This window comes from Salmo salar, chromosome ssa12, assembly GCF_905237065.1.
Source record: "Salmo salar chromosome ssa12, Ssal_v3.1, whole genome shotgun sequence".
Lineage (NCBI taxonomy): Eukaryota > Metazoa > Chordata > Actinopteri > Salmoniformes > Salmonidae > Salmo > Salmo salar.
This window is the reverse complement of record NC_059453.1, coordinates 55667877-55687998: the sequence shown is the minus strand read 5'-3', so window position 1 is coordinate 55687998 and position 20122 is coordinate 55667877. Positions and strand designations below refer to the sequence as shown.

General features: G+C 41.9%; 1 protein-coding gene across 1 annotated transcript; it reads left to right on the top strand.

Moving 5' to 3' along the window:
- The first annotated feature begins 636 nt into the window (after positions 1 to 636).
- Positions 637 to 18131, top strand: LOC106565308 (sodium- and chloride-dependent neutral and basic amino acid transporter B(0+)). The gene is made up of 15 exons (XM_014132254.2): positions 637 to 742; positions 1338 to 1512; positions 1756 to 1887; positions 10495 to 10656; positions 10911 to 11046; positions 11421 to 11553; positions 11662 to 11802; positions 12505 to 12640; positions 12782 to 12874; positions 12957 to 13082; positions 13167 to 13285; positions 13459 to 13558; positions 16934 to 17043; positions 17222 to 17389; positions 17568 to 18131. The coding sequence occupies exons 1-15, from the start codon at positions 680 to 682 to the stop codon at positions 17727 to 17729; spliced, it is 1956 nt and encodes a 651-aa protein (XP_013987729.2). The 5' UTR covers positions 637 to 679; the 3' UTR covers positions 17730 to 18131.
- The last annotated feature ends 1991 nt before the right edge of the window (positions 18132 to 20122 follow it).

Sequence of the window (20122 nt, the reverse complement as noted above, 5' to 3'; positions counted from 1 at the left end):
ATTCACGTGCTTGTCAGAACTAGGAAATTTTAACATTTCTGACATGCTAACTGGTTGTAGTTATACATTTGCCGCGTTCAACCAGTTAGCAAGTTAAAAAAAAAACTAAGAAAAACTACAAAGCATTTGATCGTTTTCAGTCATATATTATGGACAGTTCTATTTGGCATTGATTGAATAAAATCCAATAGAAAGAGTTAGTCATAATTGAGAGAGGACAAAATAATGAAAAGTATTTCCCAAAAAAATACTGTAGACACAGTACATGTCTTTGTTCTCTGTTTGGAAACACACATGCACTCACACACACACACACACGATGGAAACACACATGCACGCACGCACGCACGCACGCACTCACACACACACACACACACACACAGTTTCGAGCAATTCACTCACACTATAATTAGGTATGCCAGTAATGCAGGTGACTGATAAAAAGTGTGATGACAGAAAATTCAAAATACATTCCTCACTCACCTTCAACCGCGGTCCATAGGGATAATCGGGAGCTGGGAGGCAGAACAGGGCCGGGAGCAGAGCGGGGATTGGCTAGAGAGACACTGGTGACCTGTCTGTCACTCAGGTGCACAGGAGTTTAAATACCTGCACAACCTGTCTCTCCCAAGCAAACGCTTCTCATTGCATCACTTCTTCTGAATGAGACAGCAGCAAAATGAGGAAATATTTGTGCAGTTTGACAGACGTCATATTTCAGAACCCTGCGGCAACTGACACGGTAGGATGACATTCAACTGTGTTTGTGTAGCAGTCAATTATATCATGGTTGGCGGGAGGAACGATATTTTGACCAAAGCAACTTCATTATGATGACTGTCTTTTAATTGATCTTGTTTACAAGAAACTTCCCGCCCTTGCGCAGTTATAGCGTTAGTAGCCAACATAAAGATCGTGATGGGTGAATAGACTACTTGCACAGCCCAAATAACAAACGGGTAGATGTGGTTACAAACTGATTTGTCTCTCTGGTATACAACTTGCATTGGCTACTAATGTTTCCCTTTTGTCACTTAATAAAGACTAATTCCATTGTGTAGCCTGTATGGAAAAATGACCTACCATTGTCTTCTAAAATATTGAAATCTGCTCTTACTTACTGTTAACATCCCTGTGTCTGTCTGTCTGTCTGTCTGTCTGTCTGTCTGTCTGTCTGTCTGTCTGTCTGTCTGTCTGTCTGTCTGTCTGTCTGTCTGTCTGTCTGTCTGTCTGTCTGTCTGTCTGTCTGTCTGTCTGTCTGTCTGTCTGTCTGTCTGTCTGTCTATCTGTCTGTCTGTCTGTCTGTCTGTCTGTCTGTCTGTCTGTCTGTCTTACAGGTTAAGGATGACCATGAAAAGCAACAGCAGAACTCCCATGTGGGAAGCAATGACGAGAATATTGACCGGGGGAACTGGACCAATAAGAGGGAGTACATGCTGTCTATGATTGGCTACGCTGTGGGCCTGGGGAACGTATGGAGGTTCCCCTACCTGGCCTATAAGAATGGAGGAGGTAAGTGGACACACAGACACAGACACACTCACACAGACACTCACATACTCCCTCAGTGAAATAAGCCTGCTTAATGTGCAGGAGTGACAATAGGAGCTCAATACCCTGTAATCAAACTTCTAAACGTAATCATGGCAGAATGGTGTTAAGGCATCGTTCAGATTGTTGTATTTGCATTGGTTTTAAGCCCATACACAGTCCCACCATCCACTGACCAGCTCTCTCTCTCTCTCTCTCCTCCAGGTGCTTTCCTCATCCCATATTTTATCATGCTAATTGTTGCTGGTATCCCTTTGTTCTTCCTGGAGAGTTCCTTCGGTCAGTTCTGCAGCCAAGGCCCTGTCAATGTGTGGAGGGCTCTGCCCATATTTCAGGGTAAGACTAACCCGTTTAGCCCATACTCCAGTTACCTATTACTCTTGGCCTTAACCCCATCACTGTTTGCAAATATGTAAGATATATACAATTTGTTGGAAGCTCCACCACTACACTGTTTATTTCTAAGCAGATCCTTCAGATCTGTTAACATTGAAGGGTAACATGCTGACCATACCGCTCTCGTAGTGTGCACGAGCCTTGCAAAATAAATGTACACATACAGTTGAAGTCGGAAGTTTACATACACCTTAGCCAAATACATTTAAACTCAGTTTTTCAATTCCTGACATTTAATCTTAGTAAAAATTCACTGTTTTAGGTCAGTTAGGATCACCACTTTATTTTAAGAATGTGAAATGTCAGAATCATAGTAGAGAGAATGATTTATTTCAGCTTTTATTTCTTTCATCACAATCCCAGTGGGTCAGAAGTTTAAACACACTCAATTAGTATTTGGTAGCATTGCCTTTAAATTGTTTAACTTGGGTCAAAAGTTACGGGTAGCCTTCCAGAAGCTTCCCACACTAAGTCAGGTGAACTTTGACCCAGTCCTCCTGACAGAGCTGGTGTAACTGAGTCAGGTTTGTAAGCCTCCTGTGTGGAAGAATGTTTGGAGTCATTGTCAATTTGGAAGACCCATTTGCGACCAAGCTTTAACTTCCTGACTGATGTCTGGAGATGTTGCTTCAATATATCCACATAATTTTCCTCCCTCATGAAGCCATCTATTTTGTGAAGTGCACCAGTCCCTCCTGCAGCAAAGCACCCGCACAACATGATGCTGCCACCTCCGTGCTTCACAGTTGGGATGGTGTTCTTCGGCTTGCAAGCGTTCCCCTTTTTCCTCCAAACATAACAATGGTCATTATGGCCAAACAGTTCTATTTTTGTTTCATCAGACCAGAGGACATTTCTCCAAAAAGTACGATCTTTATCCCCATGTGCAGCTGCAAACCGTAGTCTGGCTTTTTTATGGCGGGTTTGGAGAAGTGGCTTCTTCCTTGCTGAGCGGCCTTTCAAGTTATGTCAATATAGGACTCGTTTGACTGTGGATATAGATACTTTTCTACCTGTTTCCTCGAGCATTTTCACAAGGTCCTTTGCTGTTGTTCTCGGATTGATTTGCACTTCTCGCACCAAAGTACGTTCATCTCTAGAAGACAGAGCGCGTCTCCTTCCTGAGCGGTACGATGGCTACGTGGTCCCAATGTGTTTATAATTGTGTACTATTGTTTGTACAGATGAACTTGGTACCTTCAGGCATTTGGAAATTGCTCCCAAGGATGAACCACACTTGTGGAGGTCTACAATTATTTCTGAGGTCTTGGCTGATTTCTTGTGATTTTCCCATGATGTAAGAGGCACTGAGTTTGAAGGTAGGCCTTGACATACATCCACAGGTACACCTCCAATTGACTCAAATTATGTCAATTAGCTTATCAGAAGCTTCTAAAACCATTACATCATTTTCTGGAATTTTCCAAGCTGTTTATAGGCACAGTCAACTTAGTGTATGTAAACTTCTGACCCACTCGAATTGTGATACAGTGAATTATAAGTGAAATAATCTGTCTGTAAACAATTGTTGGAAAAGTTACTTGTGTCATGCACAAAGTAGATGTCCTAACCGACTAGCCAAACCTATAGTTTGTTAACAACACATTTTTGGAGTGGTTGAAAAACGTTTTTTAATGACTCCAACCTAGTGTTTGTAAATTGTACATGTTATTCAATCAATGCACCCACACTGCTCACGCATGTCTGCGTAGCCAGGCGCTAAAATAGAACTTGGTTCTATTTGTGAAGCTCGACGCGCTGCAAGTCCTGCCTCTCCCATCTCCTCATTGGTTTTTGCCAGTTACCCACGTGGGTGATTGAAAGATGAACTGAGGTTCACTCTCCATTCCAGTTGGTTGTGATAATGCACCTTAAAGTTGGATGCAAACCGCCATATAAAGTCCAAAGAAGAAGCCTGTAGGAGGATTGATTACTAGAAACAAACTCAGTTTACCGTTTAATCTGTGGATTAATTGTCGGAGTAGAGGACCTTGTGCATTTCAGGTAAAATAACAACTCAATGTTTATATCCCAGGACAAAGTAGTTGGCAACAGCAAGCTAGCTAGCTAAATTGCCATATATGTGTAATGCTTTTCGACCTGTCCCCAAATTAATATAGTTAGTTCAGAGTTTGTTTTGATATTTCAACCAGAGTGTCCTGATCGCGTCTGGTGTAGGGGGACAAAATCAACATGTGCTCGATGGCGCACGCGGATCTGGTCAGCATGTAAGGGCCAAAGGGAAAGGGTAAAGATTTAATTGGGACTGGCTATAATACTGTTTTTTTGCTTCTCTCTATGTGTTTTAATTTTGTGTGAGCAGCCAGCCCGTTATATCACGGGCTCAATCATATTGACCTTAGGGGAGATTGGTCTCACGTTTATTTAAACAGTGTAGTAATGACTAATGGCTAATAACCTGTCTGGGAACCCCTAGTCAACAGCCAGTGGAATTGCATCGCGCGAAATACAAATACCTCATAAATGCTATAACTTCAATTTCTCAAACATATGACTATTTTACACCATTTTATAGATACACCTCTCCTGAATCGAACCCGTTGTCCGATTTCAAAAAGGCTTTACAGCAAAAGCAAAACATTAGATTATGTTAGGAGAGTACCCTGCCAAAAAAAATCATACTGCCATTTTCAAAGCAACTAGCATGCATCACACATACCCAAAACACAGCTAAATGCAGCACTAACCTTTGACAATCTTCATCAGATGACACTCCTAGGACATCATGTTACACAATACATGCATTTTTTGTTCGATGAAGTTCATATTTATATATAAAAACAGCATTTTACATCGGCGTGTGACGTTCAGAAAATATTTTCCCTCAAATGCTTCCGGTGAATCAGCGCTACAATTTACAAAATTACTATTCGAAAACATTGTCAAAATGTAATATTGTCATTCAAAGAATTATAGACTAACATCTCGTGAATGCAACCACATTGCCAGATTTAAAAATAACTTTACTGGGAATCACACTTTGCAATAAACGAGGTGGTATGCTCAGAAAAATAGGCTAGGCGATACAGATTAGCGCCATCTTGGAACCATCTAAAATCAAATATACTATTGTAAATATTCCCTTACCTTTGATTATCTTCATCAGAAGGCACTTCCAGGTATCCCAGGTCCACAACAAATGTAGTTTTGTTCGAAAAAGTTAATAATTTATTTCCCAATAGCTCCTTCTTGTTAGCGCATTCCGAAGGCTACTCATAATGTACTGTAGCGCGCGGGACTTGTTGCCATGAAAGAGCAAAAAAAATATATTTACATTCGTTCAAACATGTCAAACGTTGTATAACATAAATCTTTAGGGCCTTTTTCAACCAGAGCTTCAATAATATTCAAGGCGGACGATTGCATTGTCTTACTAAACGTTTCGGAAGATGAGGCTACCCATGGGCGCCCGCGTCATGGTAGTAATGGCCCTCCCCCTGTGACCAACTTTCCAAGCCTCTCTTTCGGTCAGTTTCTACCGGAGAAGACTCAAACCATTTTGTAAAGACTGTTGACATCTAGTGGAAGCCTTGGGAAGTGCTAAGTGAATCCTAACTCACGGTGTTTCTCATAGGCAAAGTGTTGAAGGTGATTCCACAAATCAGATTTCCACTTCCTGCATGGAATCTTCTCAGGTTTTGGCCTGCCATATGAGTTCTGTTATACTCACAGACACCATTCAAAAAGTTTTAGAAGCTTTAGAGTGTTTTCTATCCAAATCTACTAATTATATGCATATTCTAGTTACTGGGCAGGCGTAGTAACCAGATTAAATTGGGTACGTTTTTTATCCGGCCGTGCAAATACTGCCCCCTATCCCCAACAGGTTAACATCTGCTAACCATGTGTATGTGACCAATTTTTTTTAATTTGATTTGATTTGAGTTGACCTGAACCTAAACTCTTTATGGGTGGGAGTTCAGGGAATCTATCTGTACAGCCACAGGGCTAACCCTAACTCTTAGGTTGCCAGTCCATTTATATACCCAATCCCTGGGTTAACATATATAACCATAAGGCTGCTGCATGCCATCCATTTCCTTACCCAGCCCTAGATTCAGTGGGTCACTGGGTCACTCTGTCAGACTGGCCTCTACAGGTAAACTGCCAAAATAAAGGAAACATTTGAATAAATGACGGTTACAAATGATATTGAAAGCAGTTGCTTCCACACAGGTTTGGTTCTGGAGTTCTGGTTTGGTTCTGCTATTTTCACGTCCGGATGAAAAGTGTGCCCAAAGTATACTGCCTGCTACTCAGGCCCAGAAGCTAGGATATGCATATAATGGTAGATTTGGATAGAAAACACTCTAAGGTTTCTAAAACTGTTTGAATGATGTCTGTGAGTATAACAGAACTTATTTGGCAGGCAAAACCCCGAGGACAAACCATCCAGGATTTGTTTTAGGTCACTCTCTTTTCAATGGGTTTCATTGAGAATCCATAATTCTAAGGCAGTTGCTTGCAGTTCCTATCGCTTCCACTGGATGTCAACAGTCTTTAGAAATTGGTTGATGTTTTTCCTTTGTGTAATGAAGAAGTAGCCCTGTTCAGAATGAGGCTCGAGGGAAGTGTACTGTTTGATAGAGGCGCCTAACCTGAAAAGCACGCTCCACTTTGTTTTCCACTGGTATTGAACGCAGTTTCTCCCGTCTTAAATTAGATCGATTATTTACGTAAAAAAACACTCAAGTTCTTTTAGGAAAGTTGTTTGAAATGTTTGGACAAAGATTACAGGTAACTTGAGATATTTTGTAGTCTTGTTGCGCGAGTTGGAACCAGTGTTTTTTTCTGGATGAAACGCGCCAAATAAATGGACATTTTGGATATATAACGACGGAATTAATCGAACAAAAGGACCATTTGTGATGTTTATGGGACATATTGGAGTGCCAACAGAAGAAGCTCGTCAAAGGTAAGGCATGAATTATATCGTTATTTCTGAGTTTTGTGTCGCGCCTGGCGGAATGAAATATGATTGTCTGTGTTGTTTGATGGGGTGCTGTCCTCACATAATAGCATTGTTTGCTTTCGCCGTAAAGCCTTTTTGAAATCTGACACTGTGGCTAGATTAACAAGAAGTTCAGCTTTAATTTGGTGTATTGCACTTGTGAATGTATGAAAGTTAAATATTTGTAATAATTTATTTTGAATTTGGCGCTCTGCCATTTCACCGGATGTTGTCAAATCGATCCCGTTAACGGGAATTGAGCCATAAGAAGTTTTAAGGTCATGTATAAAAATGCCCAGTTGCCCATTTATTTTGGCTACCATCGCTAGAGGAAAATGGAAAATGACTGATGTGCTGACTCAAGCGCCGTGGAATTGTCGACCCATTGTCCACCCATCTTGGAATACCTGATGGTAAAATGTTGACTCTTCCACCTCCTGAGGGAGTTTTCAGCTGTTATATTAACTGTTGTATACATTCCACCTCAGGAGAAGAAAAATAACAAGCTGACACTTAACGAACTGTAAAGGGCAATAAACAAGCAGGAAAACTTACATCAGGAGGCTACTTTTCTGGTTGCCAGTGATCTTAATTCTGTGTCATTAAGACACGTGATGCCCAACTTCCATCAACCAGTCTCCTTCATCACTAGGGGCGAAAAAGTCCTAGACCACTGTTATTCTACCCACAAGCAAGCATACAAGGCCCTCCCTAGTCCACAATTCAGCAAATCAGATCATGACTCTGCAATCCTGCTTCCTGTTTACAAGCAGAAGCTCAAACAGGAAGTACCCATTACTCGCTCCATTGAGAAATGATCACCAGAATCTTAGATTATGCTACAGGACTGCTTTGCTAGTGCATATTGGAATATGTTTCAGGACTCCACTAACATAGACGAGCTAGCCACCTCCGTCACCGGCTTCATTAGGAAATGCATCGGCGACATTGTCCCCACAGTGAAGGTTCAATGCTTCCTCAATCAAAAGCCCTGGATTAACAGTGAGGATGGTGCTAAACTAAAGGACAGGGCTACCGCACACAGGGCTATCACAGACAATCCTGAGGCTATGGCTGAGGACAGGAACAAGTACAAGAAGTCCCACTATGACCTACGCAGATTCATCAAATGAGCAAAAGGACAATATAGGAATAAGGTGGAATGATATTACACAGGCTGCGACTCCCACTGCATGAGGCAAGGGCATTACGGATTACAAATGAAGACCCAGCCGTGATTTGCCCAACGATGCCTCTCTACCACACAAAGTCAATGCATTTTATGCACACTTCGACAATAACAACATTGTGCAAGGTGTGAGGGCCATCACCGACCCAGAGGACTGGGTGATCTCGCTCTCCGAGGCCGAAGTGAGCACGCCCCCATCCACATCGACGGGGCTGCAGTGGAGCCGGTCGAAAGCTTCAAGTTTTTCAAAATACAAATCAATGAGGACTTAAAATGGTCCACACACACTCGCACAGTCGTGAAGAAGGCACGACAGCACGTGTTGCCCCTCAGGAGGTTAGAGGTTTGGCATGGGACCTCAAAGTTCTACATCTGTACCATTGAGAGCATCTTGACTGGCTGCATCACTGCTTGGTAGGGAAATAGCACTGCCCTCGATCGCATGGCGCTATAGAGGGTGGTGAGGACAGCACAGTACATCACTGGGACCGAGCCCCCTGCCATCCAGGTCCTCTAATATCAGGCGGTGTGAAAGGGAGGCCTGACACCAACAGGCTGCTGAACAACTTCTATCCCCAAGCCATAAAACTGCTAAATAGTTAACAAAATGGCTGAATTTGCCCTTGTAATATATTTTATTTTTGCACTGGCTATGCACACTCACGTGGCCCTACACACTCACACACACTGACACAATTAATAAATTCCTCACACACACAAAATATGCACATACCTTTATACTGACTACACACACGCACACCCACACCCACTCACAAACAATCATCATATGCACTGCTGCTACTCTGGTTATCATATGTCCTGATGCCTAGTCATCTTAACCATATACATATCTACCTCTATCATTCCAGTATCCCTGCACATTGTCAATATGGTACTGGAACTGACTGATCCTGTATATATTATGCTTACTTTCTCATGTTCTTCTTATTTTTATTTTGTGTGTGTTTTTGTTCTACATTATCTTATTTTTAGTATTACATTGTTATTGATTACTGCATTGTTGGGTTTAGAGCTTGCAAGAAAGGCATTTCACTGTACTTGTGCACATGACAAAACATGAGTCTTGATCTCAGTCACTTTGAAAGAGGGGTCTCAAAGGAGCACAGGGACTTTGACAGTTGTGTGTGTCTGTGTCTCAGTCAACAGAACTCAGCACAATTGAACACTAATGAGAGATTCTGGAGTGGTGGCTGAGACTGTGTTTTTCCACCTCCATCAACAAAACAGTTCCAGATACTTGTAGAATCTATGCCAAGGTTCATTGAAGCTGTTCTGGCGGCTCTTGTTGGCCCAATGCCCTATGAAGACACTTTGTCTTATTTTGTCAGTCACCTGTAGCTGCTTTATGAGCCAGAACACAGATTGCATGGTAAAGACGTTACTCAGTATTGGGGTTACTCAATATAAATACTTCTACTGCTGTTGTTTAGTTATAGAACTGTCTAGGGTCATGTTTCCAAATCCTGGTCCTGGGGACCCCTGACCTAACGTAACAGGCATAGAAAGACGCCTGAGCCCAGTCCCCTACTTTCTGTTTTTCAGGGGAAACGGAAGTTAGGTTGAAAATACTGTAGCCCTGAAAAACAGAAACATCCACTTTCTGCTTCTAAGGGTGGGGGACCGCAGGACAACAAAAATGTGCACCACTTTGGGTCCCCAGTACCAGGTCTAAAATGAACACTTGTCTAGGGTGTGCATGTAAGCAAATTCTTAGTCATACTTTTTGTTTGGGGGGGGCATGTTTCTTTCCCTACCATCCCTACCCTAATTGGAGTAAACTAACAGACAAAAATACTTCTACTGCTACTTACAGCTATTTCGCTCACATTTCCAGTACCTGTAGTTAAATAATTATACATATATTCCTAATTTTTTCTTTGTTCAAGTGCTGGATTTTCACCCACACAGTCACAGTCATACTTGTTTGTGACTCATCTATTTATTTATTTTCATTGCCACTGCAGTTATTCTAGCGTGTACTTTGGTGGACAAATGACACACTTATCACACTTATCATATGTTCTCTGCCAGGTCTTAGAGAATGTTTACCTCAATGGAGCTTCCTTGTTTACATTAATCTTAAGAAAAGGAACTACAACGTGACAGGTTGACCAGTACACCAGGAATCAATGGTTCTGACTGTTTGCCTCAGGCTGAATCAGTATGTGGTAAAGATGGAACTTCACAGACCTGCATGTTTTGTCAATGAAGTGACTTTTCTATCAGGGATCGGGGACAATTCACCTCAATTAAATCTATGCAGGAAGTGAAGTGAAATTCAGATTCAAATATTGAAGAATCCTCTTTGATATTAAACAAATAGCAATTATGTGTAACCCTTAGCCCCTCTCCCTCTCCTCTCCAGGTGTGGGTGTAACCATGGTTTTGGTCAGTACGTTAGTAGCCATCTACTATAATGTCATCATTGCCTACAGTCTCTACTACATGTTTGCATCCTTCCAGTCCCCTCTGCCATGGAGCGACTGTTTCTACTGGTCCAACAGCAACTGTAGCCTCACACCTAGAGGTACCTGTTTTATAATGTAGCATCACATCTAAAGATGTGGGGAAGTGTCCATGTTGTGCAGCTTTTAGTCTTCCGTCGTGTAAACTAGGCTCCAAACAGAAGAAAACCTGGACTTGTCCAATATTTTCAATTTTACGTTGCTATACATGTAAAAACATTTTCCATTGTGTGCTTTAATGAACATGACCCAGGTGAACCAGAAAAGAGTGCCCAGTAACTCTGCCACTTTGACCAATGAGTTCTGACCTCTACAGAAGTGTGCAATGTTACAAGAGATTCCAATTGGAGTGTGCCAGTAATTACAGCCAACATGACGCTGTGGGAGAATGGGACCTGCCCAGAGGGAAACATCAGCATTTCAGTACAGAGTCCCAGCGAACAGTACTGGGAGTGAGTATCACACACACACACCTCAATTATATTTCATTTTTGCTCATAGTCGAAAATACTTCAGTGGGAGCACAGGTTGTGTTGAATGCCAGGTTCCCTGTAATGCAGTGGGTAACCTGAGCCTGTAAAACAGGTTAGTGTTTTTCACCATGAATCTTGTTCTGGAGGCAGCTCTACAGAGTGGTCAATAGTTGGCACAGCCACAAAGTCATATAATTAAATGTTATACCTAACCCTAACCTTAACCACACTGCTAACCCTAAGGCCTAACCCTAACCTTAAATGAAGACCAAAAAGCACATTTTAGTTTTCATGAATTTTTACAATATAGCCAGTCTGTAAGGTGGTCTATCTGTCTGTGTGTCCCTCCCCAGCCTGGTGGCCTTACAAAGGTCTAGTAGTCTGGATGAGACTGGTCCGGTGGTCTGGCATCTGGCTCTCTGCCTGCTGCTGGGATGGCTGCTCATTGCTGCTGCCCTATACAAAGGCATCAAGTCCTCAGGAAAAGTCAGTATGACCCAGATCCATTTTGTGTGTGTGAGTTGGTCCTGTCTTTCTGATGTGTGTGTGTGTGTAGGTTGTCAGTCTAATAATTGTTTGTGTGTCTGTCCCCAGGTTGTGTATTTTACCTCTACGTTTCCCTATGTGGTCTTGCTGATCCTGTTGATCCGTGGAGTGACACTAGAGGGTGCCAGAGACGGCATTGAGTTCTATATCGGCTCCCAGTCCAACCTCGCCAAACTGTGCGAGGCAGAGGTCAGGGACTAACCTCTCACATTTGACCTTTCAACTCATCTCTTCTCAGGATCAAACCACTACCCTTTAACCCCACTAGGTCAGGGTTCCTCTCATGATATCTGCCACTGATCAGCTGGAGAGGCAGTATTAGTTTACCAGTTAGTTATGTTGCTCAAAGAGCAGGGAAATCGCCCTATTTTGAAGTCCCAAGAATGTCTGGGATTTTCGGTGAGCACTGTTGCATTCAACTAGGCTGGCAGCTTGCTAGGGTGTTGTGGACATGGATGGGCATTTAAGCCACACTCCAATGCCGAAGGTTTCATGTTCAATCCCAGTGCTAAGCAATCCTATTTCTTGTTTTATGCCTTTCCCTAACTTTAACCTTTAACCACTCTGAATTAATTCCTAAACTATCCTGTTTTTACCTTATCCCCAAACCTTAACCCTTAACGAGATGTAAACCCCCAGCTCGACACAAGTGTTTTCGGTTTCACTTTTGTGGAGTTCTGTAACAGTGTCTCAACTTGAACATCAAAAACCATTGTTTACCTTGACTTCACCCATAGACGTTTGGAAAAACATGAACAAACGTCAAATTTCAAAGTCAAACTTTGATACCTTGTAGCAAAGAGATGGTTCACTCAAAATGCCTAACTGATTGCTGTTGAAAGTTACTGAGGCTGACCGTGTCATCTGTGATTGTATCTGTGTGTGTGGCAGGTGTGGAGGGATGCAGCGATACAGATTTTCTATTCGCTGTCGATAGCGTGGGGTGGAGTCACAGCCTTGTCCTCTTATAACAAGTTCCACAACAATGTGTTCAAGGATGCGCTGATTGTCTGCCTCACCAACTGTGGTACGGAAAACACACACACACACCAGACTGATGCTAATTGCATCATAGAAACTATGAAATATACATTTAAGAACACAGTTCCAGTTGTTTCATTGTGTTCCATTGACAGTGTGTTTGATCCTTATTAATGTCACTGTATAGGTACCAGTGTGTTTGCAGGCTTCGCCATCTTCTCCATCCTAGGTCACATGGCTCATGTTTATGGAAAGCCTGTATCAGAGGTGGCCCAGGCAGGTCAGTAGTACAACACTGTACTGTATTCAGCTTTACCTGACACAATAACCACCTAAGAAACTAACAGAGTGTGTGTGTGTAGGTTTTGGCCTAGCATTTATTGCATACCCTGATGCCCTGTCCAAGCTGCCCATCTCTCCTCTCTGGTCCATCCTCTTCTTCTTCATGCTGCTCACCCTCGGACTCGACTCTCAGTTCGCTGGCATAGGTCAGTCACAGACACAAACACACACTACTAACTAGACCTAGACAATGACCCCTGACCTCTGACTCTTGACCTCTGTTCCCTCAGAGGTCATCTCCACCTGTCTACAGGACGCCTTTCCTGAAACCTTCAAATTAAAAAAATCCATAGTCTATGTGGCTCCCTGTGCCATTCTCTTCCTGCTCGGCCTGCCGTGTGTAACCCAGGTAGGTCCTTAGTTACCGTAACTGAAGTAAGTCCTTAGAAACCACAATTTCCTTGGTTTTGACCATTTAGTGCAAATTCATTCATGCTATATGTGTGTGTATTTGTGTGTGTGTGCATGTGTCTGTGCGTGCATTTGTGTGATAACTTTGTGTGTGTGTGTGTGTCTCTCCAGGCAGGGATATACTGGGTGACTCTGATAGATCAGTTCTGTGCTGGCTTTGTTCTACTGATCGCTGCTCTGCTGGAGCTCATTGGAGTCTTCTATATCTACGGTAAATTGAAATATGCTACAGAAAGATGTAGGATCTTAATTTGAGCCAGTTAACTAAAGCAGGAAAATAATCATGCAGCAACAGGAAATGTGAATTATTATGTGGATTGTAATTATTGGAAATCTTTTGTAGGGATTAATATTTTTTTGTTAGGGCAAATCAATTCTGACATTAGAAGCCTTTTAAAACCTTGAATACACTACAAATTTGCAGCAACAAGAGTTATGAAATTAAGATCCTAGATCTGTACAGTTAACTACAAAATAATAGAAACACTTCAGTAATAAGGGATACAAATTATATTGAAAGCAGGTTTATCCACACAGGTGTGGTTCCTGAGCTAGTTAAGCAATTAAGCAGTCCCATGCTTAGGTCATGTATAAATATGCTGGGCAGACCATTATTTTTGGTACCATGGCTATGCCACTATAGGATGATAATGCCCACATCCACAGAGCATAAGTGGTCACTGAATTAGTTGATGACCATGAAATATGTAAACCATATGCCAAGGCCGTCTGTCACCAGATCTCAACCCAATTGAACACTTATGGGAGATTCTGGAGAGGTGCCCGAGAAAGCGTTTTCCACCTCCATCAACAAAACATCAAATTTTGGAATTTCTCGTGGAAGAATGGTGTCACATCCCTCCAACAGAGTGCGAGACAATTGTAGAATCTATGCCAAGGTGCATTGAAGCTGTTTTGGCTCGTGGTGGCCCAACGCCGAGCTGCCTAGCGATGCAAGCCCACCTGACGAGCTAAATGCCTTCTATGCAAGCATCACTGAACCATGCATGAGAGCACCAGCTGTTCCGGATGACTGTCTGATCTCACTCTCCATAGCCAATGTGAGTAAGACCTTTAACCTGTTAGGGCTAGGGGGCAGTATTGACACGGCCGGATAAAAAACGTACCCGATTTCATCTGGTTACTACTCCTGCCCAGTAACTAGAATATGCATATAATTATTGGCTTTGGACAGAAAACATCCTAAAGTTTCTAAAACTGTTTGAATGGTGTCTGTGAGTATAACAGAACTCATATGGCAGGCCAAAACCTGAGAAGATTCCATGCAGGAAGTGGCCTGTCTGACAAGTTGTGTTTCATCTTGGCTCTTTTTATTGAAGACTGAGGATCTTTGCAATAACGTGACACTTCCTACGGCTCCCATAGGCTCTCAGAGCCCGGGAAAAAGCTAAACGATATCGAGGCAGGCTCTGGCTGAAACACTTTATCGCGTTTGGCAAGTGGCCGATCAGAGTACTATGGGCTTAGGCGCGTGCCCGAGTCGACCGAATGCTTTATTTTCTTTCGTCTGTTTACCTAAACGCAGATTTCCGGTCGGAATATTATCGCTTTTTTATGAGAAAAATGGCATAAAAATTGATTTTAAACAGCGGTGGACATGCTTCGAAGTACGGTAATGGAATATTTAGAATTTTTTTGTCACGAATTGCGCCATGCTCGTCACCCTTATTTACCCTTTCGGATAGTGTCTTGAACGCACGAACAAAACGCCGCTATTTGGATATAACAATGGATTATTTTGAACCAAACCAACATTTGTTATTGAAGTAGAAGTCCTGGGAGTGCATTCTGACGAAGACAGCAAAGGTAATAACATTTTTCTCATAGTAAATCTGACCTTGGTGAGTGCTAAACTTGCTGGGTGTCTAAATAGCTAGCCCTGTGATGCCGGGCTATCTACTGAGAATATTGCAAAATGTGCTTTCACCGAAAAGCTATTTTAAAATCGGACATATCGAGTGCATAGAGGAGTTATGTATCTATAATTCTTAAAATAATTGTTATGCTTTTTGTGAACGTTTATCGTGAGTAATTTAGTAAATTCACCGGCAGTGTTCGGTGGGAATGCTAGTCACATGCTAGTCACATGCTAATGTAAAAAGCTGGTTTTTGATATAAATATGAACTTGATTGAACAAAACATGCATGTATTGTATAACATAATGTCCTAGGGTTGTCATCTGATGAAGATCATCAAAGGTTAGTGCTACATTTAGCTGTGGTTTGGGTTTATGTGACATTATATGCTAGCTTGAAAAATGGGTGTCATTGTAAAACCTTTTTGAAATCGGACAGTGTGGTTAGATTAACGAGAGTCTTGTCTTTAAAATGGTGTAAAATAGTCATATGTTTGAAAAATTGAAGTTTTTGCATTTTTGAGGAATTTGAATAACGCGCCACGGGATTACACGCAAGCGTCCCACCTAGCCCATAGAGGTTAAACAGGGTAACAGTTGCAAGGCTGCAGAGCCAGATGGAATACCAGGACGCGTACTCTTAGCATGCACTGACCAGCTGGCAAGTGTCTTCACTGTAATACCAACTTGTTTCAAGCAACACACCATAGTCCCCATGCCCAAGAACGCCCCATAGCATTCACATCTATAGCCATGAAATGCTTTGAAAGGCTGGTCATGGCTCACATTAAAACTTTTTGGGTTACTACATGATTCCATATGTGTTATTTCATAGTTTTGATGTCTTCACTATTATTCTACAATGTAGAAAATATTAAAAATAAAGAAAAACCCTTGGATGAGTAGGTGTTCTAAAACTTTTGACCGGTAATGTATATTGCTAAGAATGTGAGACTCCCCTAGCTGAATGTTCTAGACACATTTCATGGGAATGTTGCAAGAACATTTATGTGTAAAAAAAACAACAACCAAAAAAACTAACAATAAATCTAAACACATCTCGTCTTGTTACCGAGCCAATCAAGACCCTGGTTGGTGAACCACTGATCCATTCATAGCTCTTTGTCTGTTGGCAAGGTTAGGGATACTCACACACACAGTGCATTAAAAGTACATATTTGACACACATGATTACATCGGGCATGTTCATTTATACAGTAATTATTATTCAATATGTCCTCACCTGGGATTTGAACTTGTGGTTCACAGGACAACTCTCTTCCTGCTACGCCACCATGTCTGTGTCAGTTATCAGTTAATCTGACTATTCTCTTATCATTGATTTGATTTACTTATTTCAACAATTTAAGGAGTTTCTGTATAGTTTTCAAATGCTACTGTCTATTAGTCACTTTACCCCTACTATATAAACATAGCTACCTCAGTTACCTCGTACCCCTGCACATTGACTTGGTACTGCTTCTCCCTGTATATAGCCATGTTATTTTTACTTGTTATTGCTATTCACTGTGTATTTATCTTTAACTCTGCGTTGTTGGAAAAGGACTTCAGTAAGCATTTCACTGTTAGTCTACACCTGTTTTACGAAGTATGTGACAAATAATGTGATTTAAGACACCTTATGTTGGTGTTTCTTTTATAGTTGGCAGTTACATATTCTGTGACATTTATTATGTGTTTGTGTATAGGAGGAAACCGTTTCATTAAGGACATAGAGACGATGATTGGGACGAGGAGCTCTCTCTTCTGGTTGTGGTGGAGAGCTTGTTGGTTCTTCATCTCTCCCGCCATCATCATTGTGAGTTCTCGCTCTTTGCCTCTGTCTCTGTCTTTCTCTTTAGAACTTAGATTCTATCCTACCTGGCTCTCTGTTCAATGGTCCTGATTTCTCTAACCCCTTTGTTTCTCTAACAGACGCAGGCACACTCTCTAACTCCCGTTTGTGTGTGTATGTTGTTGTTGTTGTTGATGTGTAGGTGATCCTGGTATGGTCGTTGTTGACGTTCAGTCCCCCATCCTACGGTACGGTGCAGTACCCTGCGTGGGGCGTGGCACTAGGATGGTGTATGATCGCCTTCTGTCTCATCTGGATCCCCCTCATCGCTGTCTGGAAAATACGCACCTCCCAAGGAAACCCCTGGCAGGTGGGTGTGGTTGGCAGAGATGTGGATCCTTAGGACGTCTGAGAGTGTTTGGAACTCCTCCTGCAATTGTCCGAATCTTTTTTTAGGATCTAGCATCTAAAGTCTCTGTCTGTGTGTCTCCAAGTGTTTGAAGTGGGTGTGCATCCATTACAGTACATGGATGTGTCTCTGTCTGCAGCGTCTGTGTGCTGTTTGTTCTCCTGTGGAGAGTTGGGGTCCGTACCTGGAGGTCCACCATGGCGAGCGTTATGCAGACGGACGACGGTACTACAGGAAGAACTCTGTCCACCTGCAAGACAACAATGTTTACATCATCCCCAACAACCTCACACGCCTCTAACCCCAGTGTGTGTGTGTGTGTGTGTGTGTGTGTGTGTGTGTGTGTGTGTGTGTGTGTGTGTGTGTGTGTGTGTGTGTGTGTGTGTGTGTGTGTGTTTTTTTAGTGTAAGCTGCTTAGGAGGACGGCTCATAATACTGGCTGAAACGGAGAGAATGGAATCAAACCATGTGTTTGATGTATTGATACCATTCCACTCCTTCCGATCCAGTCATTACCACGAGCCCGTCCTCCCCAATTAAGGTGCCACCAGCTGGGTGTGTGTGCGTGTCTGCATGCGTGCGTGTGCACTAGATGACAAATCTGTCATTGTGCCCATTGTGCCCAAATCTGTCATTTCGCTACACTCGCATTAACATCTGCTAACACACGTGTATGTGACCAATAAAATTTGATTTGATTTAACCCTAATTGCTCATGTAAGTCACTCTGGATAAGAGAATCTGCTAAATGACTAAAATGTAAATATGCTATCACCAATTTTAATAAGATTTCAAAAACGTTTTATACGTACACTCCCCTACGTATTTAGTTGGACAGTGAAGCTAAAATGTTTAATTTGGCTCTACGTTTTATATTTGACCTATGTCACAGAATGCCACCTTTTATTTGAAGGTATTTTCATACATATCTGTTTTACCGTTTATTTATGAATACACTTTATGTATCGAGTCCCCTCATTTGAAGGTGTCATAAGTATTTGGACAAATTAATTTGTAATTTAGTTAAGAGTTTAGTATTTTGTCCCATATTCCGAGCACGCAATGACTACATCAAGCTTGTGATACTCAAAAGGTCAAATAGGGTGTGCTTATATTTATCCTGCATGTACAAGTGGGTAACTTGTACAAGTGTGAAATGAAAATGTGTTTTTTGTATATTGCCAGCAGCATACCACCCTGCATCCCACTGCTGGCTTTCTTCTGAAGCTAAGCAGGGTTGGTCCTGGTCAGTCCCTGGATGGGAGACCAGGTGGTGTTGGAGGGCCAGCAGGAGGCACTCTTTCTGTGTGTCCCTCCCCAGCCTGGTGGGGAGGGACATGTGTAGGGTGCTGTCTTTCTGATGAGATGTTAAATGGGTGTCCTGACTCTCTGAGGTCATTAAAGATCCCATGGCACTTTATTGTAAGAGTAGGGGTGTTGACACTGGTGTCCTGGCTAAATTCCCAAGCTATCCAGCATACCATCATGGTCACCTATTCATCCCTCTCCCCTGTAACTATTCCCCAGGTTGTTGCTGTAAATCAGAATGTGTTCTCAGTCAACTTACCTAGTAAAATAAAAAAAATATTGCAACTCCCCCTGAGAGTTGGGTCAGAGCCAGGGATTAGCCGTTATTGACAGGGACCCTGGCGGAATTAGCTTTAAGTGCAGATCAACAGATTTTTTTATCTTGTCGGCTCCGGGATTCGAAATAGCAACCTTTCAGTTACTGTTCCAACGCTCTAAACACTGTCATCTCTAGGCTACTTGCCGCTCTCTACAACCTTGTTGGATGCATTTGCAGTTTGTTTTGGTTGTGTTTCAGAATGTTGTACCCAATAGAAATGAATGCTAATTAATGTATTATGCCAGATTGGAGTAACCTTTATTGTAAATAAGAATAGAATATGTTTCTGAACACTTCTACATTAATTCTACCATAATTAATAGTGAATAATGATGACTAAAAAAGTTTTGACTACAAAAGTTGACTACTTTAGTACATTTCTCCAAATACTTGACACCTTCAAATGGGCGGACTAGATACATAAAGTGATATCATTTTTAAACGGTAAAACGGATATGTATGAAAATACGCTAAAATAAAATTCGACATTCTTTACTGTTGCCTCATGTAAAACATTTAAGTATAGAGCCAAATTAAACGTTTTAAATTTACTGTCCAAATAAATATGTAAGGGAGTGTATGTGTGTATATCATACGTGTGGTGTCATCATTATGATTTATTGTGATTTACTTAATTATTTAATTATGAATTCTTAGTTTCACTTTGCACTGTGGTCTTGTCTGTTGTTTTTAATATTTTAATTCTTAAAACCACAGGTTTTACATGAAGTTGAAGTAGTTTTCTATTTACTGTTGTCTACATGATGTTTACTATGTTCCCTTTCAGTTAGTCACTCGGTATCACATACTATGGGGAGTCAACAACCAATCCTATCACTTGAAGCAAACTAAAATCACGCCCAGCAGGTCAATGGATGCAGAGCCCGCCCTCGGAAGCCCCACCTTCCTGGCTATAATACCAGGGCTCGCATCCATTTCCTCAATTCTTCACTCTTCAGCTCGCTTGAAGCAATTTGATTGTGATCGGATGACATCAGTCCGGGGCAGCCTGAAGCCCCGACTTCGGATTTGGTGGGGGAGAGTGAACCATTGGTGGTGAATGCACC